General features: G+C 34.7%; 1 protein-coding gene across 15 annotated transcripts in view; it reads left to right on the plus strand.

The window, feature by feature from the left end:
• The window catches only part of Rhbdd1 (rhomboid domain containing 1), a 122,413-nt gene that overhangs the window by 71,750 nt on the left and 38,062 nt on the right, over positions 1-12,601 (plus strand). The window contains exon 8 of one of the 15 annotated variants that reach the window (XM_078018127.1): positions 4,773-6,465. The exons of the other annotated variants lie outside the window; for them this stretch is intronic. Within the exon in view, the coding sequence (XP_077874253.1) occupies positions 4,773-4,783 (11 nt within the window). The 3' untranslated portion in view covers positions 4,784-6,465. Of the gene's footprint in view, positions 1-4,772; positions 6,466-12,601 lie in introns of those variants that run through there. 15 annotated transcript variants of the gene reach the window in all.

Raw genomic sequence — 12,601 nt, forward strand, 5'->3', positions numbered from 1 at the left:
TTGCCATGCTGTTTTTGTTACTGTGATTCCAGAGTATAGTTTAAGGTCTACCTCCTGCTTCATTTTTCTTGCTAAGGCTTGCTTTGGCTATTCTGGGTCTCTTATTTTCCCAAATGAATTTCACAATTGCTTTTTTTTTATTTCCATGAAGAATATCATTGAGATTTTTAATAAGACTTGCATTAAATCTGTATAACACTTTGGGTAGTATGTCCATTTGACAATGCTAATTCTGCATATCTAAGAGTGTGAGAGATTTTTTCATCTTCTAAGGTCTTCTTCAATTTCTTTCTTTAGAAACATCTAATTTTTAGTCCCAAAATAGAATGCCCCAATTTTCTTAGAAAACATTTTTTATAGCCAAATTTTCAAGTTTTCAGTGTTGCATTTGATTATTTCCTTTTATATAAAATGACACTCTGTTTTTTTTTCAGGAGACTACTCTCATTGAATTTTTGAAGTTCCACATTTTGACTGATTATTTCTTTATGGTGTTATTTAACTTATTTCTCCATTCATGTCTTTCTGTATATTGATACTTATATTTGAGAACTTAATTAAGTTCAAGTTAAACATTTTTAACACAAATATGACCTAGATGATGCCATGTTCTTCATATTGCATCATAGCAGGAGATACAAAGTGTTGGGCCATCCCACTGATACTAGCTTAAGTTTCATCATTGGGTTCAAATCTCTCAGTTGCAAAAGTATGTTTTTTTTTCCTTCTTCTCTTAGCATGTCCAGTATAAGGAGATACTATGTCACTCTATCAATATCCTGTTTCCCAACAACCATCTAATTAATGGTTTTTGTAGTCTTGATGGTCTTTGCAAGACTATCAGTATTTCATTGAGTTCAATATTAAGTATTTTTTACTTACCTCTTTTTAAATTTCTTTTAATAAAATCTTTCCTTTGGGGTAGACAGTTATGTGAAATTTGTCTAAACTGTAGAATTGTGTGACCCCCAAAATCAAGATACAGAGCAATTATATCACTCGAAAATTTTCTCTCCTACTCTTCCTTTGTAGTCAGCCTTCCCTACTCCTAATCTTGAAAAAAACTGGTTGCCTTTATCTTCAGAATGCTTTGCTTTTTCCAGAATGTCTTATAAGTGGAACCATACAATATTTACCTTCGGGGGTCTGACTTCTTTTACTTGGTTAAGTATATTTGTTAAGTGTATTGATAATTTGTTCTCTTTTATGGTTGAGCTGTATTCTGTTGAATGGATATACCACATCTTTTCTGCTGTTTTTAATCCTTTCATCAGTTGAAAGACATTTGGGTTTTTTCTAGGTTTGGGCACCTATGAGTAAAGATGCTATAGAAATTCACATATAGGTATTAGTGTTAACATAAATTTTCACCTAAGTAAATACCTGGTTTTGCTGGATTATGTAATGTGTGCATATTTAACTTCATAAGAAACTGTTTATGACTGTACCATTTTCTGTTCCTACCCATAGCAAATGAGTGTTCCAGGTGTTTAAGATAGTCTATAGCACTTGGTATGTTCAGTTTTCATCTTGGCCATTCTAATAGTATAAAATGGTGTCTGGCTATTGTTTTAATTTGTTTCTCTAATAGCTAATGATATTTCCTTCTATGTGATTATTTGCCACCTGTGTATCATCTTTGCTGCGATCTATTTCATTATTTTGCCTAGTTTTTATTGGATTGTTTTTCTTACTGAGTTTAAATTTTTTTATACATACTGGATACTAGTCCTTTATAAGACATGATTTTCATATATTTCCACCTAGTCTTTGACTTATCTTTCCACTTTCTTGACAGTAACTTTTGTGGCACAAAAGATTTTCATTTGAATGAGGTACATCTTACTAATTTTTAAAGCTTTTAGTTTTGTATCTAATTTTCCCCCTAATCCAAAACCCTGAAGGCTTTATCCACATTTTCATATGTTACATTTAGATCTATAACCTATATTTTCATTTTTTTTTTGGTATAGATGTGAAGTACAAAAGTGAATACTGTGCACTTCTAAGTATTTCAACACTATTTGTTGAAAAGATAACCATTTCTCCACTAAATTACCTCTGTACTTTTAAAAATAACAATTAGTTATATTTAATTCAGGCTATTTCTGTATTCTGTTCCTTTTCATTGATCTGTTCCTTCACCAATACTGCACTCTTTGGTTTCTTTAGCTTTGTAGTTAGTCTTAAAATCAGTAGTGTGAATCCTTAGTCTTAAAATCAGTAGGGTGAATCCTTCAACTTTATTCTTTTTCAAAATTGTTCTGATTACTCTATTTCCTTTTCTAAACATAAAATTTAAAAGGAGCTTATTGATATGTAGAAAAGTTCTTTCTAGGATTTTGGCTCTATAGATAAATTGGGAAAGAATTGACATCGTAATGATGAGTTTTGTATTCAAGGATAGAATGTTTTCTCTCATATGTGGAAGCTAGAGCAATGTAAGGAGAAAAGGGGAATCTGATATAATAAAGATAGAGGAAAGATGAGTGGAGTAGAAGGAGATTGAGGGGGAGGAAAGAGGGATAGGAATGGGAAGGAAATATGGAATGAATTTGACAAAATTGCACTGTGTGCATGTATAAATATACCACAATGAATTCCATCTCTATGTGTATCTGTCCAAGTAAATAGAATACCAGTAGAATAGAGGAAGGAGAATGTGGGGTGGAGGGAGGCACTGGGAATTGAAATGGAGTAAATTCTATTCCATGTATGTATGATTGTGTCAAAATGAACCCAACTATTATGGATAACTGAAAAACACTAATAAAAGCATAAAAATAAAATACAGTATGGTTTCTCTGCTTATTTAGAGTTTTCTTATTTCTTTGATCAATGTTTTATAATTGTTAGATTTATACCTAAGTATGAATAATTTTTGGAGGGGGGAATGCTATTATAAATTGTACTTAAGTTTTTTTCTGTATCTTTTGAGATGGTTATATATTTTTTCTTTGTTTGTCTAATAACATACTAACTTATAGATTTCTGAAGTTGAAGCAGGGTTGCACTCCCAGGATAAATTATACCTAGTTCCAGTATATTAGAGTTCATTCCTGTACAAATGCCATGCATATTTGAATACGTATTCTGCTATTGTTGGATGGAATATTCATAAAGGGTAATTAGATGAACTTAGCCAACACTCTTGTTCAGGTCTTCTGTATTTATTTGCTTGTTCTGTGGAATACTATGAGTATTTTGAATTACAGGGGATTCACATGAGTAATATTGAATTTAGATTGTTGCTTTCTTTACACTGGATACACCAAAGGTTCAGTTTCCTCTAGTGTTAACCTTGTTTGGAGGATGGGGCTGATTGCTTAGAATGTTTTCCTTAGTGCCTGCTTGAAACTTGGTTTCAGGTCCTGCTTTTGTTCTGCAGCTCAGGGGGCTTCTCCTTCCACTCACTTGTGCCTCTCCTAGTGGAATGCTGCTGTTACTTGTTACTCTGAACCTTTAGTCTGGTGGCTGGAGGCAAGTGGGGTCTTTAGTTCTGTCAGTCACTGTGTCCAGGGGTTTGGCCCCAGACCTTCTCAGTGTTCTGCTAGTTCCCTAAGGGAAACTGGTTGTGTCCTCCTTCCAGGCTGTCAAGGATTTTGTTCCATGGGGCCCTGAGGGAGGATCTAGGCAGCTTCTCACACCATTCCTTCAGTGCTGAGCCAAGTTGGAAAAGGGCATTTTTCTGGACTCTCACCAGTCTTTTGTGAGATTAGGTGAGGACCTGAGAATAGCCTGAACATGGGTGGGGATTCCTTATATCACAGCCCCCAAGAGTTCTGTGCTCTCTTGCCAGCTCATACTCAGCCTTAAGCAGTTATCAGCTTTGGCTCCATTCTTCTTCGTATCCAACACCATCTTCCCTCAGCATGCAAGTGCTCGAGTACCGTTTTAGATTAAGGTTTAGTTGGTTTCCCAACACCTCTGCTCTTTGATGAGTTCAAGGAAAGTTCTTAATTTTTATTGTTCCAGCATTTGTGTTTATTGTAATCATGGGAGTATTGTTTTTTCCAGTTTTCTTTCCAGATTCCTAGTGGAAGCTGAAGCATTCCTTATTCTTCATTGGAGTTTGAATCTATCATCCCTTACTCATTTATTTTATTAGCTGCTGCTGCTGCTCCTGTTAACTAAAGAGAATTTTTCCTTTATGAAGTTGGTAGAAATTATGGTTCCTACTAAAAAGACTTGAGTAAATAGTTTTTTCTTTGATTTCTGGTTTTCCTATGAAGGAGTGTTAGTGCAGTAGCCACCAATAATGCTGAATTTGAAAGGGCTAACTAATAGAAATTCATTTGGTAGATACAGTGCCAGTCCTGCAGCAGTAAATTTCAGTCTGTTCTTTATTTAAATTAGTATAAAGATAAATTGAAGAATAAAGATAGCAATTTTTTTGACTGCAGATTTTGCTATTATCATATTTCTAATAGTACCTGGCCATAATTACAAGTCTTAAAACTCATGCTAGGAATAATACCAAATAGCTTTTGTAGAAAAAATAACAAAATGTCTATTTCAAGGACTTGTACACTTACTAATGTTAACCGAAATCTTGTCTTTTTCTGTTGGCAGTCTCAGCTTTTATAAACAAGTCCAAGAAGCAGCTGATACCATAATAATAGAAAAATTTTGGAAAAGAGCCATCTCTTTTTGAGTCAAAAGGCAGATGCCAACCAGGAACATTAGCTCATTTTTTTTTCTTTTTTCTTGTCTCCCCTCCCCCATATCTCTCCATGTGTAATTTGTGCTTCTTTTTTTTTTCTCTTTAATAGCCTGCCACTAAGTTCAGCTGGCACTGGGTACAAAGCTGTGTCCTTTTCAACTTCTGTCTGCCAGCCTGGAGCATGTGTACTGGTTAAAGCTGGAAATCTTTACTGACATGTGGAATAACTTGTGCTTCTCCTCTTAGACTCTTCTGAAAGGCAAATAGCCACAATCACACTTTGGCTGTCTTGTGAAAATCAGGCAGAGTTGTCATCCCCCACCCTATACTGTGCAGTTGGGGTAGCTGGTTAGCCATATGTGAAACTATGGTATAATATACTACAAAGGTCTTGGCTTGAGAATGAAACGATTGCTGCTTTGTCTCTTTAGATTTTAGATGTAAAATTACAAGGGAAGACATATTAGAAAAAATTTAGGTTCAGAATTAATATCCACTGCTTTTGTTGTTAACAGGTCATTTGATGATATCTTTGAATTTTGTTTTTTTAAGCATCATGTGTTCATAGAGATTATTTGATGTATGATTTAAGTTTTAAAAAAAAGAGGGTTTACTCTAAGTTGTACAGTTTCTTTTACTGAAACAACCTCAAGGCATGTGAAAGTAGCACAAGTGTGTTGTTCCTTTATTGTGTAGAAATTTTTGAGAATAATAAATTACATCCAATATTTAAAATCTGTAAGGAAAGAATGGGAACTTCAGCAGCCTGAGTTTCAATCTTATCAATCTGACTTTATTTGAGGTGTGAGTCATTAAATCTGATCAGATCTTCATTTTGTTATTGTTTGTTTATAATGAAGTTGAATTGATACTATTCAGTATCCCTTATAGTTCCATTATTCTCTGGTAAAGGAATGGAGTAGAGAGGATAGCAATAAAGAGATGGAGTATGGGAAAATGTCAGGAATATGGTGTTTGACACAGAGGTCTTAGGGCTTACTATGAAAGCTTTCTGGAAGATAAATTAACACAGCAACACACGGCAGATATAATTTGATAAATACATGCATTAGATGGTGGTATCTTACTCAATTGCATGAGCTTTCATGGGCCCATTGCAAGCATAGGCAGTTGGCAGTTTTTAACATATGCAAATTTTCACTGCTGCCTTGCTTGGTTAACTTAGCAGGAACATTGCAGCCAGGACAGAGATATGCTGCTAATTCTGTGTGACCACTTAGCATTTTTTTTAAAAGTAATTTTGTGTGTTTTCCCCCAGGAAAACTTTCTATGTAATAAAAAAGTACCATCTGCCAGATTGTCTAAAAGCAATTTCAGTGCAGAACAATCACTTGCTTTAGATTACTGGTTCTTACTTGCTACTCTGTGTGTTGGAGGTATTCATTTCAGTGAATAAAGTTTGATATTGGAGGTGTGAAATTGAGCATGTAAAAAAATAAGTACTCCACATGATTTTTCAAATCTGTAAAACAACATGTGAATATTTCAGCCAAGAAGAAAAATAATAAAGTGGACCAGAATTCTGTTTAGGTCCTCTTGGGAAGTGCCAGTCTTCTATTTAGGTTCCAGACTTTAAAATATTAACTACACACCAGCTATTGCTTTAAAGAGAGACATGTATACATGAAATTTAAACATGTTTGGGAAATTGACATTGTTATATATGAATTACTTTATAATTTTTTTCTTCTACCTACCCTCCAAATCACCATTTATTGAAAATCATTTTTCATATACTAATGTGTGCATTTAACAATAAAAGTACCAAAAAAATTAATAAATACTTTTATCCACTTATTACCTATGCCCCCCACAAACTACTTTTGGGCTACCAAATATTAATGTTTTCAGAATACTGCCTTGCACATTTGTGATGTTGCTCAGTATTGTTATTCATTCGGCCACTCAGTGAGTCCTTATTTGAGCCCCTCCTATGTATCAGCATTATAAGCAGTAAAGCTACAGAAGTGAATAAATCTTGTTCTTCACCACTAAGGTAAAAAGGCTCTTCTTTTTGGTGAACAGCAGGAAATTTAAGTGACCTGCTTAAGTTCCACTTAAGCAATATATTAGAGTTAGGAAAGAGATGCAGTTTATAATGGAGATGTTGAATTAAGTATTCTTCAGAAACCCTTCCAGGTCCATTCATTGGTAAGTTGACTTACGTAAGGTGACCACTTTACTTACTAGTGCTATATTCTCTACTTCAGCTATCATGATTCCCTAATGTAAGAATTTATGGAATATGAAGTTTATCAGTATAATGGTTTGGATACTCATTTATGTAATTTTTAATCTTAGGAGCTATTGATATATATGTGTATTTAGTGTTTTATAAGATCAGGTCCAGTTGGAGAAAACCATTACTATCGGCCTGATTCAGAATTGCTTATTTCTCTAAAAATAGCTATTATTTTGAAAAGGACATATTGGATAGTATGTTAAAATTGCCATGGATCTTACCTTCTTTTTGGTCAAAAAATTGAGGTTGTAAAGAAATTTGTAATAACACATAATAAAATGGGATCCCTGCCCCGCCCTTTTTTGAGGTGAAGGCCTCAGACTTTGTTTTACAAACTCAATAGTTTATATTTTCAATTAACAAAATTGTATTTGTTTTTAATATTAGTTTTTTAATTCTTTCTTAAACATCATAAGAACATATCAGAAGTATATATTACACTTTTCAAAGAGTGTCTTAACATTTTATCTTAAACTTGAATGGTGATCTCTTTTAATGTCCATAAAGTGCCATGTTGTTAAGCATATTAAATATATAACTGCCATTTCAGTCTTGGGAAGGGACATGTTAGTATTACTTTGATCCTTTGCTTAGTTTATTTGTATGCATATTATGACATCACTCTCTACCCCACAATTATATACGACTATAATTTATCAAAATATTTAAAACCCAAAGATAAAATATTTAACTTATTTCTATAGCATATTATGTTTGCATGTTTTCCTGACAGTAGTTTAAAAGTTGTAAAACAAATTGTTTGTATGGGGAAGGAATGTCCTTCTTATATAAGAAGCCTGTATCTCACAGGACATCCCCCCCCCCAAACAAATGATTACTGTAAACAATTGTAAATAATCTGTTGGGTTGCCATTATTTTTGCCAAAAATTATAGCACATAACAGTTGGAAAATATTGGGATTTTTTTATTCTCTTTTGGTTTTTGAGATGGAGTCTCACTACAGTGCCCAGCCTAGTCTCGAACTCCTGGTCTTGAGTTGTCCTCCCACCTCAGCCTCCCAACTGTTGGGACTTCCATGCTCACCATCATACTGGGCCTTAAAAATACTGTTTTTAGTATATACATATTAGCAACATGAATCAAGGATATTTGCAATGTTAATTTAAATAGAATTTTACTTGTCTTTCGTAGTTTTCCTTTTACAGAAGAAAGATTCATAACAAAAAATGAGTTAAAAGTGTTCACATTAAGTGTGCCTCAGACACCAGAATTTTAGGTTGAGCTACTGCACATCACTCTGGTTACTCATCAGTAACAATTATTCATATGAGAATCTTCACTACTGTCTGTGTCACCTCCTTGAAGCAGTCTCACTCAGAGTTGCTCACTTTTTCCAATTTGTTTTATTGTGTTGTTTTGCTAGAGAGAAAACCGATATGGTTTCTATTTATCATAGAATCACGAGTAGCTTTCAGAGTGGTCTAGTTTCATCAGATGGCAGTTCTCCAAGAATTCAAATTATTTATAATTTTGTTGTACTTAGTTATAGAGAGCCAGATGTGAGAGTCATGCATAATATATATTTATGTATCTCCACCAATCTCAATTAGAGGATGTAAAGATGATCTTTTATCACATCTGTTATTTAAATCTACTTTTGTTGTAACATAGAACCCAAATTGCACAAAGTTATTAAGATTAGTATAAATATTAACCTAATTAAAATTACATTGTAATCGTTTGCTTTGGAAAATTGCAAATGGCCTAATCATGCAGAGATAAGAGACAAGTTAAATAAATCATCATATAGAATAATACTGAGCCATTAAAAAGACAAAGAAGCAAGTTCGCAGTGTGTCAGATGAGAAGCAAGGTACTTTGTTTCTGGTAAACTCATTTGTTTTAGTCAGACTTAGTAAAGGTATTATTTTAAAGGTAGAAATAATATTTAACAAAAATGCCAGTTATCTTTACTTTTTAGGAATATGATTATAGTGACTTATATTCTCTTATTTGGCTGAATTTCAGTTCTAAAATTTCTTCATATAGAATATTTGTAAAGAAAAGCATGTTATGGAAATTATTTTCATACATTACCAAGTATTTTTTTCTACTCTCTATGGTCCTAGTTAATGTGAGACATAAAGCTGTGTTTTGTAGTGAAATGCAGAGAAAACTGTCTCTTCTCCAGTGTTCTGCAGTCTCTGCAGGATGTTCTGACTGGACAGAGGAAGGACTATGAGCTCTCTGGCCTTTTTCTCCCTTTCCTGTTTGTGTGATCCCTTCTTTACTTTTTCATCTACTCCAAACCTTCCAGACTAAAGTTATCAATTGCTCTTGTTATTAGCAGCTAGTTGTCCCTAGTTATTACAATGATTTCTACATTCCCCTTCCCCTTTATTTTTATTAGCACAACGCATAAATCACAGGTGTACAGACAGCTTAATGAGTTTTACATATGTATGCAATCATGTAGCCACAGTCTCAATTAAGGATAAACACTCTTCTGACTTCTGTAACGGTAGGCTAATTTTACTTGTTCAAAGTCAGTGACAATCATCATTGTTCATCAGGGAAATGCAAAAGCTAAAATCATAATGAGTTTCTACTACACGTACATTACATTAGAATGGCTAAAACTTAAAAGACTGATAATCTCAAGTGCTGATTAAGATGTGAGCAACTGGAACTCTCTGCACTAGTTGTAAAATAGTACACCTAGTTGGAAAACTGGCAGTTTTTAATGAAGTTAAATAATGCCTACCCAGCAATCTCACTCCTAGATTTTACCAAAGAGATTTGAAAATATAAGTCCACACAAAGCATGTTCATTGCAGCTTTACTCATAACAGCCCCAAACTGGAAACAATTTTTTTCTTTCTTGAGATATCCAAAATGCACTGCATTCAACCTTAGTTTTAGGCCGCTTTAGCATACCATTTAGGAATCCGGGCAACAGGCCCTTCCATTTACTTTACAGTATGCAACATTGAAAGCTCCATAAGTTTTATTGAATGCCATGTTTTCATATTTTCTCTGATTAACCTCAGTGAAGGTTTGAGTGAGGTGTTTAGAACTTGGGGTTGGGTTGGCAAGGGAAACACTGGTCTGGCACTCTTTCTGTAGAAGAGCATTTTTGTTTTGCAAAATGCAATTTTGTATTACTAGAGAACAATACGAATTGACTCTTGAATCTTTGTGTTCAGGATTCTTTACAGATCAAACGAAAACAACCCAAAGCCCAGTAGTATTTAATTTTCAGCTTAATGAGACTAAAAGGAAACCATTTGCTTTTAGCTAATATGATGCTGATATAAAATGTAGCTAATCCATGGACATTAAGGGAGATAAAGTGTTTAATAAGTATCTTCTAGAAGAAGTGACATCTGTATGGGACACCTGCTGTCTTCATTATGTCTTTAAATAAACTGTGTCTCAGGGGGTTAGCAGGGCCCCTCTTTTGGCACTCTGTGCTGTGACAAAGACAAATTTTGAGCCTCAAGTAATTTACTGAGGAGAATGCTTTTTGGCAAGGAGGGAATTAAACCCCTGGCTTAGATAATGCAGGCCCAGTGAGGCCCGATTGAGTTTAACTTTGAGATTATGACCTTTGTCAGATTATGACACATTTCCTACCCCTTGATAGGCCTAATTATTTGCTATTTCATGTTTTAGATAACATAAACATTGGATGTGTAGTATGTAGACAGTTCACATGGACCGAGCTTCTTGTTATGTGGGCATAGACGTTTAGAGGAATGCTATATTTCTTTGTGTGTTGGGGGGTGGGTGCGGCGCTGGGATCCCAGTGGCCACTAAACAATGCCTATATTGGCAGTTTATTTCTGTTATGCTTTTGCTCATTACCATCCTGCATGTAGTAGGGACAGGGGAGGGTGGAAGTGAAGCAGCACTAACGAAAGCTGTTCTCTGCATGCCTTTTAAATCAGTTGTCAGTTTCACAGACTACAATCTAACCAAGAATGATTTTCATAAGCAATGGCTATAAAAAGCCTATGTAGCTCCAGAAAATAGTATTTAATCAGCTCTGTGGTTCATTTTGTTAGCCTCAGGAAAAAGCAACTCACCACCAAATTCTACTCTCTCATAGGTAGGATTTTTAAAAACCAAAACCAAAACATCTGCTTTTTAGCTGTATGAACCTAATGCTTTGTCCCCCTATAGGGACAGCAGTTATATAGTTGCTATGCACTCTGTATCTCTCAGACCTTGACACCAGACAAGGGGAACATCATCAGAGTTAATGAGCAATTAGGACATTTTCCCCTGTCAATTAACTGGCAAAATAATGAGACCAAATAAGCACTGTCCTTAAAACTGTCAAGACTTGTACATATTTTTTAAAAAAATCTTTCTCCTGCTCTTTTGTGGTTATATGAATAGACAACTACTTAACTTTAGAAAAATAAAATAGAAATTGCACCTATAGTAAACAGAAGAGAGGTGTACGATGGGATATCATTTATTCTAAACTCAGAATTCTGAATTTTGGCTGGGTGTGTTGGCGCACGCTTATAATCCCACTGGCTCAGGAGGCTGAGGCAGGAGGATCGCAAGTTCAAAGCTAGCCTTGGCAATTTAGTGATGCCCTGAGCAACTTAGCAAGACTCTGTCTCAAAATAAATAATAAAAATAAAGAGCTGAGGGTGTTGCTTGGTTGTTAAAAGTGCTCCTGGGTTCAATCCCGGGTTCTACTCCTCTACCCCGCCCAAAACATGGATTTTTTTTTACTGAGTCATAGTGACATTTCAACGTCTATCACCTTATTTGTCTCAAAGGTCAACAGACAAAATATATAGAGTTAACATGCTTTTATTGTGTGTGAATAAATGTATGAAGTGTAAGGTTGGAGTAATCTAGGTATTGATCCTAATTTTGAATAAATATATTCCAAACCATGGCCCATCTATGGGTTTGGTTTTTACCCTGAATATAATGAGAAGTTAGTGAAGGATTTGAATAGAGCAGTGAGTAAAGCAGAGAAAATAAATAAAAGTTCAGACATAGGAAGATGATCTGTTGGTGGAATGAAGTAGATTGTGACTACAGTGTATTTTGCAGTGTGGGGACCAAGATGGCAGGTTATCAGGATGGAGAGAGAGAGAGGTGGTGTGCAGGTTATAAAGGGCCCAGTTTCTGAGTTTAAGGTTTTTGCTCTTAATCCTGAGAATAGTCTAAACCATTGAGAGTTTTAAGTAGGAAAGCAACAATATCAAATCTGGGTTTTAAAATCACTTTACTTGGTGGGGGGAAAGGTAGAGGGAATGTACTGAGCCATAGCATAGTAGGTGCCATTGTAAGTGGCCTGTGTCTATATGTGTACCTGTGTGTGCAGATACTCAGAGTTCTGATGACTCATATTTGATATGGAGTAGAACTGAGATTGGAACCCGGGCAGTCTAGTCTCAGAGTCTGAATATTTAATTGTTACATTTTAATCATACATTTTGCCATTCATGTATTGTAGAGCATGATAATGGTGTCATTTTCAATAATTTATAATTAATATAAATAATTATTAGTTTGCTATTTTAAATTAACATGAAAAACTTTATACTAGTTTCCTAGGGCTGCCATGCAAACATTACAGACTGTGTTAATTAAACAATAGAAATTTATTTTCTTACTTCTCCAGAGGCTAGAAGTCCAAGGTCAGGGTGCCAACGGGTTTGATTTCTCCCAAGGTTGCTTT

The sequence above is a fragment of the Ictidomys tridecemlineatus genome, chromosome 7, assembly GCF_052094955.1.
Source record: "Ictidomys tridecemlineatus isolate mIctTri1 chromosome 7, mIctTri1.hap1, whole genome shotgun sequence".
Classification (NCBI taxonomy): domain Eukaryota; kingdom Metazoa; phylum Chordata; class Mammalia; order Rodentia; family Sciuridae; genus Ictidomys; species Ictidomys tridecemlineatus.